Below are 17,766 nucleotides of genomic sequence, written 5' to 3' on the forward strand. Positions count from 1 at the left end.
GCCAATTTGTTGCATTTTGATTACCAGTATCCTATTGAGGATTTTTGCATCTATTTTCATTAGGAAGATTGATCTGTAGCTCTCTTATTTGGTTGGAACCTTCCCTGGAATTGGTATCAGGTAATGCTTCCTTCAGGAATGAATTTGGAAGTATTTCTTCCCTTTCAGTTTAATTAAAGTGTTTGAGAAATAGCAGTATTAGTTCTCTAAATTTCTTGTAGAATTCAGCAGTGAATCTGTGAGGGCTTCGGCTTTTTTCTTGTTGTTGTTGGATTTTTAATTATATCTTCAATTTAATGACTGATACTGGTTTATAAAGATTTTTTATAACTTCTTGAGTTAGCATTGGTAATCCATATGTATCTAGGAATCAGTCCATTTCTTCTATATTTTCCATTTTATTGGAACACAGGCTTTTCAAGTAGGTATTGATGATCTTCTAGATTTCAGTAGGATCTCTTGTGATTTCACCCTTTTCATTCCTAATTAAGTGAAATTGAATCTATTCTTTGCTCTTTTGGTAAGGTTGACTAAGGATTTGTTAATTTTATGTAATCTTTCAAAGAAACTGCTCTCCATTTCACTGATTTTTGTATGGTTTTCTTAGTTTCTATTGTATTAGTTTCTGTTCTGATCTTTACAATTTACTCCCTCATATGATCTTTTGGCTGGAATTACTTGCTGTTCTTCTTATAGAAGCTTGAGATTCAACATTAGGTTGTTCATTTGTGCTCATTCTGTTTTTCTAATATGGGAATTCACTACCATAAGTTTACCCCATAGAGCTGCTTACATTATGTCCCATTAACTCCACTATATTGTATTTGTATTATTATTAAAGTGAAGAAACGGCCTAATTTCATCCTTAATTTTATCTGTGATCCACTGGTTGATGAGGAGGGTGTTATTTAATTTTTATGTGTTTATTAATTTTTTGTGGTTTCTTTTGCCATTGATTTCCAATTTTATTATACTGTTATCTGATATTATTCATGGTAAAATTTCAACTCCTTTGCATTTATTTAAACATGCACTATGAGATAGTATGTGGTGTATTGTGGAGAACATCCCATGTACAGAAGAGAATGTGATTTCTGATGTTGTTGAGTGGAACACTCTGTAGACATGTCCTAAGACCTTTCTTTACAAAGTTTGGTTCAATTCTGATATTTCATTGTTGACGTTTTGTCTAGTAGCTCTATTTGTGACAGTGGGCTTGTGATATCTCCAATTACAAGTGTATTAGTGCTTATTTGATTTTTTCATGTTTGTTAAAATTTATTTTACATAGTTGAGCACAAGGATATTTGGTATATGATTGTTATCTCTTCCTCTTTGATTTCTCCCTTTGTAAAGTTTTAGTGAGCTTCCTTGTCTCTCTTAATCAGCCTTGATTTGAAATCCACTTTGTCTGTGAACACAGTAGCTACCCTCACTTTTTTTCTGGGTTGCTGTGACATGCAGTACTGTTTTCTATCCTTTTGCTTTCAGTCTATGAATTTCTTTCTCAATTAAATGTATTTCTTGTGTGCAACATATTGTTGGATCTTGCTTCATAATCCATTCTACCTGTCTTTTTCATTGATCAATGAATTGAGATCATTAACATTCACTGTTGTAACTGATATGTACTAACTCATCCTTGTGATGTTATTTTCCAGTTGTTGATTCAAGTTTCCTCACTCTGTTTAATTTCTTTACCTGACTACTGGACCCATATTTGGGGAGTTCATGGAATTATAGTCCTTTTTTATCTCTTTCCAGAATTTTGGAGTCCTGGTTTGGAGGTCATGCATTTCCTCAGTTGTTCTTCATCATGGGTGTATCTTATTTCTCTATCAATTTTGAAGTACAGCTCTTTGGTGTACATCAATATTGGCTGGAGGCTGTTTTCTTTTAGGGTTGAACGTACTTCACTCCAAGCTTTCCTTGACTTGAGGGTTTATGTTCAGAAGTCTGCTCTGATTCTGTTGTTTTTTCCTTTATAGATGATGTGTTTCTTTTCTCTAAAAGATTTTAATGTTTTGTTCTTGTGTTGAATTTCTGGAATACTGACTATTTTATTCCTTGCTATAGATATTCTTTGACCATGGCTAATTTAAATTTTACATGCCTCACTTACTGTATGTCAAATTCTTTTTCTCTGCTTGTGAAGTTTTCTGACTTTACTTCTGTGAACACTTTCATGTCCTTTGTACTATCTCCAGCTTTTTCTTTAACTGCAGTCAATTTTATGTTATTCTTCTTTGCATCATCTATCAGCTGGGGATTGATTTTCACTGTCCCTTGGTATTTCTAAGAAATCTTTCTTTTCTTGATTGCTAACTGCAGTACTGTGTTCTATATCTGATATTCTGTCCTCACATTGGCTCATTCTGCTGCATATACTTTCAGTGAAATATTTGTTCTCTTGGATATATGTTTGAATATATGCCTTGTATTTCACTTATTTCCTACATTGGGTGTTCATGATACCCATCATTTTTCTAAGTTCTTCTATTTTTAATTGTATTTGATCTAGAGTCACTAAGCATGTCTTTTATTATGGTCAGCATTTTTCAGTTATCTGAGAAATTATTTCTGATTTTATTGTCTTCTAGAGCCTCATTGACCTGCTTTGTTACTTTCACTGTTACCACTTCAGGTTACTTTTGACTCTTTCCTCTTCATCATCCCCTGGGTTTCCCTTTGGTGAACTGCAAGTTTGGGGCTGCATCTTGCTTGTGTCTTCTCATTTTCTTTTCTTTTAAGTTTATTTCCTGGGTTGATGCTTATAAGTTGCTTAAGGTGAGTAGCTTTATCGCTAGTGTTAGAACACTTAGGAAATAACTACTACTCAGAGATGTTTTTCAGGTGTAGTTGGTTTTCGATTTTGAATCTTTTGCAAGATCCTATCTATTCAATTTTTTAGAGATAAGAAGTCACTGCCTACTTGGCTTGTGATTCTTTGGTAGTAGCCTATAATATTTTCTATGACATTTATGCAATCTTAATCTTGGCATACCAGGAAAAATTAATTAGAACAATTATGTCACCTTAGCTAAATAGTACAGTCAACAATAACTATAGTATCAAACACAACCTTGAAAGTGACAACTACTAGTTGTCAATATTTCAATTCTGTGGTAACTACTAATTTACCAACTTTAATTATATGGTCTGGATTTGTGGCTTTATAAATATATCTAAATCAAACAAGGAAATACTATACAGTAAATAACCCTCAGTGTGCCTATTTTACCCTCAAGAGAGAAAATTTAAAAGAGGTTATGGGAAAAATAGAGACATAAAAGAAGAGAGAGTGATTAGGAGCAAGTCTGGAGGACAAAAGAATTAAAAAAATATCCACTTTAAGGCATGCCTCTGCTCTCACTGGAAACAAATTGGGCAGAATCCAGATGCATGTTCATTAATCCCAGCAAGCCAGCCATAGCTTTACAGCAGGGTAGTGAATAATCCCAGCAAGCCGGCACTTATAGTTCTACTGAAGCTCAGGCTGGTTTCTGGCTGTGAGACTGGAACCAGATTTGTTCAGCCTGCAGCACTCCATGTGCCTACTGCCAACTTGTACTTGGCTCCCTGGTAGCTGGAACTTGGCTCCTTGATCTCCTGCGGACTTGAACTTGGCAGCCTCACCCTGACACTCTCAGTTGTATCAACATTTTATAATTTTCATTGTAGAATTTTTTTTTTTAAAATTTTTGTTGAATTTGTTCCTCAAATATTTATTTATTTATTTACTATTTTAAATGAGTGTTTTGTTGTTGTTTTGACTTCCATTTCAGTTAACTCACAATTAGAATATAGCAATGCTACTGATATTTTTTTGCCGTTGGTTTTGTATCTTCCAACTTTGCTGAATTTAGTTATATCTTCTAATCACATTTTTGATGGAGTTATTGGGGTTATGTATATAAAAGTTCATGTCATCCACAGTGATAGTTTGACTTCTCCTTTTAATTCAAATGCTTTTTGTTTTTGTCTGCCTGATTCATCAGGCTACAAAATCTAGCATTGTGTTGAATAAACTTCGTGAATGTGGCCATGTTTCTGTTGTTCTAGATATTAGGAAAATGCTTTCATTTTTTCTTCCATTCAGTATATTAGTTATTGGCTCAGTGTAAATGGTCTGCAATGCTTTGAGCTATGTTCTTACTATGTCTTCTTTGTTTAGTGTTTTTATCATGAAAATATATTACATTTTATGAAATGACTTTTGACATGTATTTTCATATAACTGTTCTTCATTATGTTGATTTAGTGTATAATATTTACTGATTTACTGATTTAGTGTATAATATTTACTGATTTAGAAATATTGAATATCTTTGCATCACTGGGATGAATCTTACTTAATTGTGATGAATAATCTTTGTGATTTATTTTTAGGTTCAGTTTGCTAGTATTCTGTTGAGGATTTTTGTGTCTAGTTAGAATGAGGGTGTTGGTTTCTAGGTTTTTTAAAAATTTGTTCTTCTCTGTTTAGTTTAGGTATTTATGTTCTACTTTCATAATGGTAATGTCCGGCTAAAATAGAATACTTAGTACCTTGCAATAATTATCATAACTGCTTAGTAAAAATATGTACAATTAATGAATGGGTATTTCTGGCTTATATTAGTACCATAGCTCAATAACCAACAGTTATAATTGTAACAAATACACAGAAGCTGGCATTTTAGATGCATTTCCTATCAACAAAAATTTCAATCTGTAATAAATTCCCATGTAGTACAGTATGTGTATGATGAGGGTATTTAGTTACTTTTTTTAGAAACTTTTAAATCACAAAGGAAAGTGTGAAGAAGGGTGTAATAATGTACCTGTCATTAATAATGTAACTGTCATTTGTGCACTCATTTAAAACACTAAATAAATAAATATTTAAGGAACAAATTCAACAAAAATTAAAAAATAAAAATTCTACAATGAATTCTTCATGTAACTGTCATTAACATTCAACAATTGCCAGCATTTACAATTCATACTTTATCCCACCTTCCATAGTTGTTAATAGTCTAGAAAATTTTCACACAATTGCACTAGAAAATGAGCAGTATTATTTTTAGAAAAAATAAAAATGAGTTATCATCTTAAACAGAAATTAATATTATAGGGCTTTTATTTAAAAATTTTGTTTCTACATTTGTACTCCATTTGTTTTACTTTACGTTTTTTTTTTTTGGAATGAAGCTCAGAACCTTCAGCTCGCTGGGCAGGCACTTGTACCGCTGAGCTATATCGTTGGCCCTTTACTTTCAAATTATGCATGCCAGTGACTTTAACATAGTTATGCATTTGAATTATGCTACATGAATTTCAAATTAGCAAAATATATTTATTAACAATGAGCTTATAAATGTAGTTTAAGATTCTTAGCATTTTATACTTACAAAATATAGTAGTTGCAGAGGTTAAATATAATTAACAGTCACTTTTAAAAACCATTTGCATAGACCGCAAAGATATACAATTGATGTTCAATTACATTGGCCTAAACTTTCTAATTTTTTCTTTTGACTACATATATTACCAAGGTAATTAAAACATCAGTTCTTTCATACAAAAACCATCTCGCAACTCTCCCAACATTTTTCTATATATGAACATTTCTTTTATGAAATTCTACTTTCTAGCCACTTGTTAAGTCCTCCTTTTTGTTTGTTTGCACCATTGTTCTCTTCCTTTGGCCATTGAAGGGAGTCATTCTAGAGTTTAGGAAAATAAAGTCACTCCCCACAATGTTATCCACTTTATTCCATATGTGTTTTAACAATGTCTGTAAATCTAGAGAAAGCCCACTTTTCAGAGTTAATTTAATTCCCTGTGAGTATTATCTTGAAATTGCCTGGGTATACAAAGGTGCACTCATCCATCAAGAACTATTTGTTAACTTATGGCAAGAGAGAAGTGCTGTTAGTAAAAATACCTACACTGACATACAGAAGATTTCAAAAAAGGTTCAAATTCAATTTTTGACTTTATATACATGCATTGCACATCTATTAATAACACACTAGACAAAATCATGTGCTTTAAGCGATATATTCTTATCTCTTGATGTTTCAGATTGCGTGGGCTAGTGGAACGTACTTCAAGCAAAAACAACAACAGAACATTTCTGAGGTGGGAAGAGTTTACATGAAATATGTTTTCTTGATGTGGGAAGGCTTATTTTAATTTTGAATGATTAAATGTTAAATAAATACATAGCTTGCCAATGTAAAAGTATATTGTACCTACATGGATTAAATGTTTGTTTTCACTCGTTTTTGTGAACAGTTCATGAGTAGAGGCAGTATTTTTCCTTAAGAGACCCTTACATTCTTGATGCTTTGCTGGCCAAATGTTACACATATTTGTTTCCAGATTCTAGGTTCCTAAATGTGATTAGGATGATTTTTCCCAAATAATGAGAGTGTAGATTTGCCAGATCCTAATGAAAATGCCTAAGGAGTGAAAACCACCGAGGTTGCGGGGTTATGTAAACAACAAAGACAACCAGTTTCTTCGACAGAGACAGGAAGTCAGTGGTTGGTAGGGGAGGTAGACCTGAAATGCAGCAATCCACAGAAGCTGTAGAGCTGCACAGCTTATACTCTGGGCTTTAGAGAGGGGCGAGCACATGTTTGCCAATCAGAAAAATGAGTGTAAGGAGTAACTATAGTAGAAAGAGCCATGGCGTCCACCAAAGACTGAAAACTTTTATTTCCTTTGGAATAAATTGTAAAAGCTCTTTTTCTCTAATGTTTAAGTGATGTTTAAGTGAACATGAAAAAAAAAATCCTTAAAAGTGATTAGTATTGAAATTCTCCCTGATACTGAAAAGGGAGTGCTTGGGTCATTATAGAAATGATTGAGAGAGAAATGAGATTATTTATTATTTTTAAAGCATCCTTTAATAATTATCTGAAACATAAATGCATAAATGCGAGTACAATTCAAGTTTACTGAATTATCCAGGGAAACTGTAAACCTTTCACCTCAAGCTATGTGTACATAGCACTTATTATAAATGTACTGTGATTCATCACCTCAGGAAAGCTGCGGTTTCATGAAAATTGATGATCTACACGAAAGTCTATAAGAGTATATTGAAAAAAGAGACTGGGGAGAAGAAACTGTTTAAAATGCATAAAAATATTAGTCCTGACTATAAATACTGCAGAAAATTTATGAACAAATTCGCAGATGGCAAGGGCATCAGCTACAGGGAATAGGGTTTCCAAACATCCTATTCCCAAGCCAGGTATTCGCCACTTGAGGTAAAACAGACTATAAAATTAACTGTCAATAGTAGCACAAGAGTTATTCCCTAAGCCGGATCCTGAAGTATGTGCAACACAGCTCATGGATTAATATGTATCTCAGGGGATCGAAATCAAAGTGCATTTCAGAGCTGTCCTTGGTCCCACTTCCTGGGCTGAATAATGATAATTATAAAAGGGAGTCTATGGAACTCTTTTCTTTTTTTGTTTGAATTTGCAGAGATGCTTACCTCATCAGAGCCATCTGCGCAGTCAAAATCTCCATCACACCAAAACCTTGAAGAAACACAGTCGCCACTGGCACATAGAAAATCTTTCAATGTACAAGTCTGTGGCTCTGGGAACAGAAAAATAGCACAAGGTTATTCTATTATATATAACTTCATTCTAAAATTTATATGGCATACCACATAAGAATGCATTAAAGAAAAACAAGAGGTTATCCAGGCAGAATCAATAAATTGTTTAGGAGGGAAGAGTCTCATGAAACATCTGTGGTACATAATATAAAGATTTTTTCAAATTTATTGTAGAGTTGTGAATATAAAGTAAGAGCACAGAAAAAAATTGAAAAACAAGGTAAGAGATAGCCTCCTATTTAGCAAAAATACAGCAGCAAAGTAAAATGAAAGGCAAAAACACTTCACATGTTGTTATACTGTAACAATAATCTTTTCCAGTTAGAATTTCAAGCCATCTAATGTATATAAGTAAGGCCCTTAATCTCCATACTTATGGATCTATTTATAATATGCAAAGGGAGTTGGCCTGTGGTTCTTGATTTTTTAGTATGTAATCTAGTAAGTTTTAAGTTATTCAGTTTTGTCACCAAAAATTCCAGAGTTCATGGACAAGAATGGTACATGGCGTTGGACATGACTAGGTGTGTAAGGGTAAAATAGTTCAAATGAGGTTGTTCTCTTTGAAAAGTATTTGTTTATATCATAGTTTGATTTTGTCCTAAATCATTTACCTGTCAACTTAACTAATTTGCTACTTATTGATTTCATTGTGCTTTTGCAGAATATAAGAGAATATAAGCCAAATAATATGACTTACTACTTGGCTTAACACCTATGTGAAATATGCTTCATCTGGACAATGAGGTAAGACCTCAGAAAATGGTTTCTGAAAGTAATTAGCTGGAGCCCTGAATATAAACTTGCTCAGCATTCTATCTTGCATGATGAAGAATGACCTCATCTTGTTTTCTGTATAAATTAACTGTATTTACAGTTATGTCATACACAAGCATATTCTCATTCAGGGGAAGGAGGAATAGTTAACGGGCATTACAGCTGAGGAACACATCAATGAAGCCTAATCTGCATATATATTGTGAATGATTCCGTCCACACTTGAATATTGCTCTACATAATCCACTCAGTTTCTGGGTATAGGTAGCATCTTGGATGGTTGGCATAAGAAGGGCACCTATATTTTTATATAGCAAAATTTGAGAACATTTGGAAATCAGTAGAAATTGTAGTATGTGTAAGAGAGTATTTGGTTCTGCTTGGGAATCTATTTTGTTTTAAACTATAACCTTTATATGAATGCAACAAGACCTATACAATGAATAGGAAACACCCACTGAACAGGTGATCTCTCATTTGTTTAACGTGACAAAAACTATTCCTATTTTTGTCTGTATATTGTGTTTATATATGATTTATCTTTAAAATAACCATATTCATACTACTAGTAATAATAATTATAAGAACCAATTAACAATTTTTTTTATTGTTAGGCACTAGATGTAGTTTTGATGAGTACTTGAAGTAACTCACCGGGGGATCCTCCTAACTCCATAAAGCATGTGCTAGTGTTTTTCCCTTTCTAGATGAATAAACTGAGATTCAAAAAAGATAAGAAATTTACTGCAAATTACCCAGCATAGGGAAGAACTAATGCTAAACTCAATCGAAAATATCTGGATACCAGGGCCAGTAGGTTTAATATCTCAGTACCTCAGTACCTCAGTACCCAAACAGCTGAGAAAGTAAGAGATGTCCATAATATTAAAGCCCTCAGAAATCAATTTACTTTTCTAAGTATTTGCTTAATAAAGTCTGTTCTACTTCACAATAATGAGGAAGCCAGGCATGGTGGCACACGCTGTAATCTCAGCATTCAGCAGGCAGAGGCAGAAGGTCTGCTGCAGTTGAGGCCAGCCTGGTCTACAGAGGCAGTTTTTAGGGCCAGCATTATCTACACAGATAGAACTTGACTCAAAAAAAAAAAAAAATTAAGAAAGGACGAAATTTTTTGGTTCTTGTCAGTTTACACCAGATCAAATTTTCTATCTTCATCTTTGTACATGTATGAATTATTATGCTTAAGAACAATAAATTATAATAAAATATATGTAGCTTAACCATGGAACACAACAATTAAAAAGGTCTATATTAAATGAGTAAAGAGAATTTCTAAGGTATAACATACCTAAAGGCTTAAAAACAGCAGAAGAAACTTTTAATTTCGTCAATCAGAGGGCTATCTGAAGATTAATTCTTCCTCTATTGTTCTACCTTGCTTTATCTTATTTAAAAGCCAGTGTGTCAATTAGGTGCCAATCAGCAATGGCTTTATAGACTTGATATATTTTGCTATATGAAAGGCAATAGCTTGAGGTAAGAGTAAAAAGTTATTCAGCCAATACCCGGAGGTATTTGTATGATAGTTCCACACAGAAATATTTTTCTATAAAGATTTTTTTGCATTACTAAAGATTCTGTTTCAAAAAGCGGTGAAGAGACTATCATTTGTTAGGAAAAGAACTCTCTATGAAAATAGAAATTCTTTATATTTCTACTATGCTTTAACAATATAAGCCAATTTACTACTGTGATACAAGCATGAATTACTACATTTGTACAGATACAAATACATCCAGGAATGCAGCAGCTAGTCTAATACTAACTCTCATGTAAATACCTCAGAATCTTTTGTCACTAGGTAGTTTAAGAAGAAACTTTCTCTTGCCAAATGAGTTTGGACAAGAGAGAAAGGCCCAACATTTTTTTTCCTCTCTTACTTTTAAAAAAAATAAAGTTAAAACTAACTTCCAGATTTCGGGTGATAGTTGACATATTTCTTGTAAAATGAATCAACAAAAGATGTATCTGAAAGATAATCAATCTGGAAAAAATATTGAGTGTGACTATCCCTCCAATATTTCCAAAATGCTGTCCCTACATTTATTTTGTCTGATATTAATTATATACAGAGACTATGAGTAGATGGGGAACACCACACATGAACAACTAATGAGATTTTGCATATATTTTATCTAGACAGGAAGACTGCCAATCAAGAAGCTTCTGAGGATATCCTCTCGTGATTGAGAAGGCCAAATTAAATTACATAAGAATGCAAAATGAGAGCATCATATTGGCTGGTCATGTCCTTAAATACTGACAGAGTCCAAAACAAATCCTGTCAACATTGAAAAGAATTTTGGAAAAAATTTTACACAAAACTGAACAAACTGAAGTTGAAGAAATGAAAGTAACTTAGAAATTCATACACTTAACAATACAGTAGAAAAACCTCCACAGTTCAGATTTTCCACTGGATTTCAAGAGTTATATGAATGTGGGTATAAAAACTGAAAATACATTTTTAGAATATATTTTATATAACTCTTATTCTACACAAATAACCTTCTGATACAAAGTCAGCGTGAAAGTACTAGATATTCACATAAGGCAAGAGTAGCTTGTCTCCTTATAAAACGGTAGTCAAATAGATAAAACTGTTTAGCATTTTAAAATCTATAAAATTGTTAATCTCTTCATAATGTAAAGTTATAATGTATTTTGCACATTAGTTACTTAGAAAGCACAAATATTATATTTTTGGTAGATGAAAATATAGATGGTGATATTTCTCAAGCATTTCAAAATCATCTAGATTACAAAATTATTCAATTATCAATGAAATTTCATGTTTTAAAAGCACAAATCACTGCTGAAGCAAACTATCTATGCTGAATTTAACAAGGGAAATGATCAGCAGATGATATTGAAATGACAGTCGATCAATTATCCCAAGAAAACATAAAAATGTAAAAAGCTTATTAAATGTAAAACATAGCTGTCAGTTAATTGCTCCAGTATTATTTGAACTCTTTCCATATATATGACTGGAGTGATTCCAACACAATTTAAAAAGAAAATTAATTAAAGCAGATTCATAAAAAAATCCAAAAATGATTTCAAAAATATGTTGCTATTGTTTTTAAATTAAAATTGATTTATTATCTCTGGTATATTTTGCTACTTATTAATAGATAGCAGTAACTATTAGATATAAACTCAGGTGCATATTATTGAGAAATAAATTTTAGAAAATATGACAATGTACCATTGCTTCTATACAAGTGCATAAAATTATAAATGAAATGGCAAATGTATCTAATAAATATATTTATTAGTATTATACATATATTTTACCAAAAGTGTAGATAGGTAGATATGCAGTACTTCAGCAGATAAGAATAGAGAAATATCTTGATGTCGGTTATTATAGTAACAATATTTTTTAACATTGTCTTCTGTATTTCTATGTCCTGTATGTCTTTTTTTGTGATACTAGGGATTGAAACAAGTGCCTTCACCCTGAACTACATTCTTATCCCTATTTTTTTCTTTTTTTTGTCTTTTTGAGACAGGGTCTTGCTATGCAGTTCAGGCTGGCCTTGAGCTCACTTTGTAGCCCAGGCTGGTCTCGAACTCACAACAATCCTCCCACATCAGCCTCCTGAGTGCTGGGATTACAGTGGTGTGCCACCACACCTGACCCTTATCCCTACTTTTAGAATTTATTTTGACACAGGTTCTCACTATATCGCTGAGTTGCCTAAAGCTGGCTCACACTTATGATCCTTCTGCTTCCTCCTCCAGCGTGGTAGGGTTACAGGTGTGCCATGCTCTGCTTATTGCTAATTAATTGATCCATTCTTCCATGACAGGTTTTGTCTATACAGAACAACTGACGTTTGCAATGTCAACTTCTTCCAGTCTACGTAGCATAGCATCTTCAAACAACAAAATTTGAAAAGCTTCTCAATTATCTACATCATTTGATTCTTCCTGTTGTGCATTCTACAAGCTTACCTCAATATACTTTGGTATTTTTTTAACAAACTCTTTAACTTGTCTTACATATAAACCTATTAACATGCTTATTCTGTGTATGCCTTTTATTCTTCCCTGTCACAACTATAATGTAATTTGTTCTTATTCGCTGTCATATTTCCTATGCAATTTCATCAGTATTACTTGTTTCAGGCAAAATCTCAAACTGAATAGAAACTAAAAGAGAACCACATGTAATTGGATATTTTACATTGCAGTGCTTGATATTGCAGCTACATCTTTTGCTTCTTCTTCAGGGCTTTGTGGCTACAGTGAATCATTACTGTTTCCACAGTGACAAGTGAGACTCAATTTTCTGTGTTTTACCTTCTTGGGCCAAAGGTTGATGGTTAGATGCCAGCACAATGGTACTCAGCCACTTAGAAAACCACCGCAGACTCAGTGGCAGCCGGTTTTGAACCTTCATCCTCCTCCTTGTCTTCTTACACCAAGAGCCTAACTTCTTACCCAATTTGAACTCCTTCCTTGAATGAAGGTTCTTCACACCTGACTCCCTCAGATTTCCTTCTCATTCACCCTCTCATATACTTGTTATCATTCAGTCCTAAAGTATTTGACTTCAGGTATCTATGTTGTAATCAACCTCAAAACATACCAAACTATGTTTTACCTGATATACAAAGAAACAAAGTTACTATAATAACTGACATCAAGATATTTCTCTATTCTTACTGTACATGATTTTTTCTTTTGTGTTTTTATGCTTCTCTCTCTCTCTCTATATATATATATATATACCACCCTAATCCCATCAATTTTGTCCCATCAAATTTTTATTGTAATTCCTGGACAGAATAGAAAATATGATATACAGAGTTTTTTTAAAAAAAAATGCTAAATAAAGGAATCTAAAGCATTTTAAACTCCCTACAATGTTCTCTGCCTTTATGTGATTATGATTAGTTGGGAGTTAGTTCTGTGAAGGAGTTTAAAAGGTTGCTATATAAAGAGCATTCAGTAACGAAAAAGATACAGAGCCCTCGCATTTAACCTACTTGATTTGCAAACACGTCCAATTAAATTTTGAAAATTATTGAAAACATTAATTCCTATTGTGTAATTTAAATGTTCACGTGATTTTTTAAAGGCTTTTGCTCTACTAATTGCATGACTTAGTACAACATATTTCTGCTAGATTTAGTTTTCTTTCCTCCTGATAGTGAATGCTCTTTTAACAATAAATCATATGTAAAAGGAGACATTATTGTTATTAATCTGCTTCAAATCCTTTTGTGGAGGTTGCAAAATACAAACATTTAACAGATAGAATATCACCATCACTTTATCTTGAACATATTGTTTTATTTGTTCACACAGCAATATATTAAAGCACTGATAAGAAATATACTCAAAAATGGTGATGCAATATCTGTTCAGTACTCACAGACTTGTGTAGCATGTGCCAAGCATTGGGTTGGATCCCAGGCAAAATACAAAGGAAAAGGAAATACACTCAGGAACTAATTAAAAAATATAGAGACCTTATCAAAATTTTAAAGAGTGCCATATGTTTTAAAAAATAAAACTGTTGGCTTTTTATTTTTTAACATATTACAAAAATACAAGAGAAAGATCATGATAAAAGTGCTATTCTATTTTTAAAGGAAAACATCTTAAATACATATGATATTCACCTCTGCAGAAAAATAAGTGATAATTCACTGAAGGATACTCTGGGGTGAATTTCCAGGGCAAAAGATATTGAGACTGCAACGAAATGAATACTGCCTGTTATAGAATGAGATATTTTGTACCATCTCCACATCATTCAGCTCATTGTATGAACTTGCAGAGAGGAACTCCTTTGGTGCATACTAATGGGTCACGTTAAACCTTATGATACATTCATACCAATTCTGAGAACTGGAAGAAAATCACTCTAAGGATAAGCATTTCAGTAATTTTATCTTGTAAGATTTAGGTCAATTTAGTCTGAATATTCTTGCCCAAATGTAAATATACATATAATATTGTGAGCTGCAGGATAGATAGGTTCACATTTTACCTTAACCGAAAGAAAAATTGCTGCCCTGACCAGATCACAGGGTTATTCGGCACGAGTTACTTACTACAATTTTCTTCGTCAGAATTATCGCTGCAGTCATTCTGGCTATCACATCGCCAGTGATCTGGAATACAGTTGCTGTTTTTACACTGGAATTCATGCGGTCCACATGTCTTTTTATCTGTAATGGAAAGAGCTACAGTTTGCAACGACTTCCAAGAGGACACTCCTCATAATATTATTCCACCAAACATGACACTTCCTATGAATTTAAAGAAATCAATGGCTGAAAAGAATTCTAGGAAAAAGATGAAAACAAGTACTGGATAATTCATCTTTTCCTTGTTTTGTGTCGTTATTGGTCGTATGTTCATCAAAGTCTGATTATAAAACTCTTCAGTAGACCACCCAAGGGAAGTCAACACAAATCACTCAGAAAAAAGCAAAAGTATCCCAAACCATCCTCTTGTAAGGGCACTCCTTGTCTAGCCCACTCTGTCTGCTGTTCTTATTCAACCTTTAAGATTTCCATCTTGTTTTTCACAAGTCCTCTTATCCATAATCTACTTCAGTGTAGCTACTCTTTTTAAATATTTGTCATTAACCAACCATAAACCTCATAGAGAATGGTAAGTTGAGTATAAGTTTTCTAAAAATGTATAAGATGACGCATATTTCAGGTGACAGATGTTTTTCAGATTTTACAATATTTACATAAATATAATGAGGTGTCACTGGAACTGAACCCAAGTGTAAATGCAAAATAAGTGTACATCACATATACACATTAAAGAAATAACCTAGTGATAATTTTCCTTAATATTTTGTGTATATCTACATTTTGACAGAGACCTGTCATATGAGGTCAGGCATAGAATATTCCAGTTGTAATGTCAGGTTGGCTTTCAAAAAGCTTTGGATTTTGGAGCATTTCAGATTTCAGATTTTTCAGATATCGATGGTGAAGCTGTAATAATGCCTCACATGTAGACAGAGATTAAGATCAATAATGTCCTATGCATCATGAGCCTTTGAACAAGGCATGTCCAGCACATCCCATGCACCACATGCTGCCTCAGACAGCTAGCAAAGTGGCCACACAAGATTGTAAACTTCTAACATTAATATGTAATTTTTAGCAACGTTTGTCATGACCTGAGCTCACAGTGATCAGGAACTGTGTAAGCAACAACAGAAAGCCGTCAATGAGAGGGTGCACTGCACTGGTGACTCCACCGCCTATTTCTGCCACAGAAGGTGTAGTGGCAACCCCTGTATACCAGACTGTTCTTGTATATGTGAGGTGGTAGTAAAGTGCAGCAATTATCTAATGCAGTATTAAACCACCGTGAATGTTCTGGCAGTGGAGACGGACATTTATAGTCCTTAGGCATGTACATTTTCTGCTTTAATTATTAAACATGGCTGTTCGTTACTTCTTAATAAATTTAATAAGTTAAAATGGATTTTCAGGAGCCATGCTGAGACAGAAGTTTAGGGCATGACAGAGAGGTTGGGTAAGTGAGAATGACCTGTCAATCAGAGGGATCCAGGAAGTGTGCAGACAGCTACAAAACCTTACACCTTGTACCAATCTGACAGTGCTGACTTCATTTCTTCTGGCACAAGATCAGCAGATTTTTGATAAAATGACCATATCTGACATCGGCATGGGGGCTATAAAAGCCAGTGGCCATTAACCTCCCGGCCGCTGTGAGCCTTTTCATCAGCCCACTCTGCACTCTGCAAAGCATATTTCTTTTATATCTTTAATCCTACTTTTAATAACTTTAGTAAATGCAAAACAAGTTGCTACCGTCTTTTCTGTCAATTCTTTTTTCAAAACAACAAAAACTTAGCAAGAACCCTGAGGAAGAACAAAGCATGTCAGTAACCCTGCTAACAATGCCATAGGAAGCATAAAAACGTATCAGCCATTTTTGCTCATGGTATTTTTAAAGTCATATATATAACTTTGGTAATACGGAAAAACATATGGTTCCTTAGTTACTATGTTTTGTATTATACATATTTTAAATGTAGCCTAAGACAAATTCTCTTCCCTCAGTTCAACCTAGGCAAGCCACAAGGTGGACCACCCATGGTTTAGATAATCCCATGGACTGTGACAAAAAGTATTAACTGGCTGATTAGTTTACAGTCAATAGGAAAGAAACTCTTCAAAGTTTAGGAATTTGATAAATTTTCACTAACATTAAATAGCACAGTCAACATTTAAAACAAGTGTTTTTACTCTCCATTCAGTGTTCTATACAAGAAATCCCATATAGCCAGAATTAGAATGTAAAAGTTGATTTAAAGCTTAATCATATACGTCTTAATTTCAGAAAATGTAAACTATACAGTCTAAAGAAGTGATTTTTAAACTTTCACATGCATTCCTATAACTCACTTGGGAATTTTGCTATAATGATTATTGAGATTTAGTATATCAGGATCTCTAGCAAGCTGGCTGGTGAGGATATTGGCCTTGGTATCCAAATAACAGTGAAGAGCAAAGCAGTCAAGAAACAACTGTTGCTAAATTAGTAACATAAAATAACACAATTATGAGTGTCTCTGCAAAATTTGAAACATCTCTTTTATGTACTTAGATCAGCTCCTTCTATGCTATGTTAAAGATGGACAGTGAAGTGCTTCAAATTCAGAGTAGCAAAATAAATTAATTAAAAGGTGCATTATTTTGAAATGTAATTCATATTTCAAATGCATCTTGTAAAATTCAGATGCAATGAAAGCAAAAATGGTTTACCACAGTTGTGAAAATTAATAATAACCATCTATTGAGGATTTAGCCTAGCTCTTAGCTAAGCATTTCCACAACAAGGTCACACTCAGTCCCCATAATATCCTTAAGAAGTACTATTATATTAATGCAAATCAAAGAAGAAAATAAGTATTAGAATAATTTAAATAATTTCTCTAATTTTAAAAAGATTTTAAATTGTGATAAATGGCTAGGAGAAAATTATATCCAGCTGTTATTACAGAAACTCTCAAGAGATATTTCAAATGCATTTATACATATATATATATATTCTCTTTACTTCTTCCTATTTACTTGCTAATAATTACTCATAAACTACCTTGTGTCTTGGTGTGAAGTGTGCGTCTATATTTTATCCTCTTTCACTGTTTCATAATGCTTTACATTTAAATATTAGCTTAAGATTTGCAGAAGTTCTAAAGTACCTTTTTTTTTTTTTTTTTTTGGTTTTTTTCCGGTACCAGGAATCGAACTCATGACCTTGCACTTGCCACACAGGCCCTGTGCAGCTGAGCTAAATCCCCAGCCCCCTAAAGTACCATT

General features: G+C 33.3%; 1 protein-coding gene across 1 annotated transcript in view; it reads right to left on the minus strand.

Moving 5' to 3' along the window:
• The window catches only part of Lrp1b (low density lipoprotein receptor-related protein 1B), a 1,427,040-nt gene that overhangs the window by 145,442 nt on the left and 1,263,832 nt on the right, over positions 1–17,766 (minus strand). The window contains exons 67-68 of the mRNA XM_013517439.1: positions 14,500–14,616; positions 7,499–7,605 (exon numbers count right to left, since the gene is read on the minus strand). Of these exons, the coding sequence (XP_013372893.1) occupies positions 7,499–7,605; positions 14,500–14,616 (224 nt within the window). The remainder of the gene's footprint in view (positions 1–7,498; positions 7,606–14,499; positions 14,617–17,766) is intronic.

Source organism: Chinchilla lanigera, unplaced genomic scaffold (genome assembly GCF_000276665.1).
Source record: "Chinchilla lanigera isolate Chin_1 unplaced genomic scaffold, ChiLan1.0 scaffold00039, whole genome shotgun sequence".
NCBI classification, from domain to species: domain Eukaryota; kingdom Metazoa; phylum Chordata; class Mammalia; order Rodentia; family Chinchillidae; genus Chinchilla; species Chinchilla lanigera.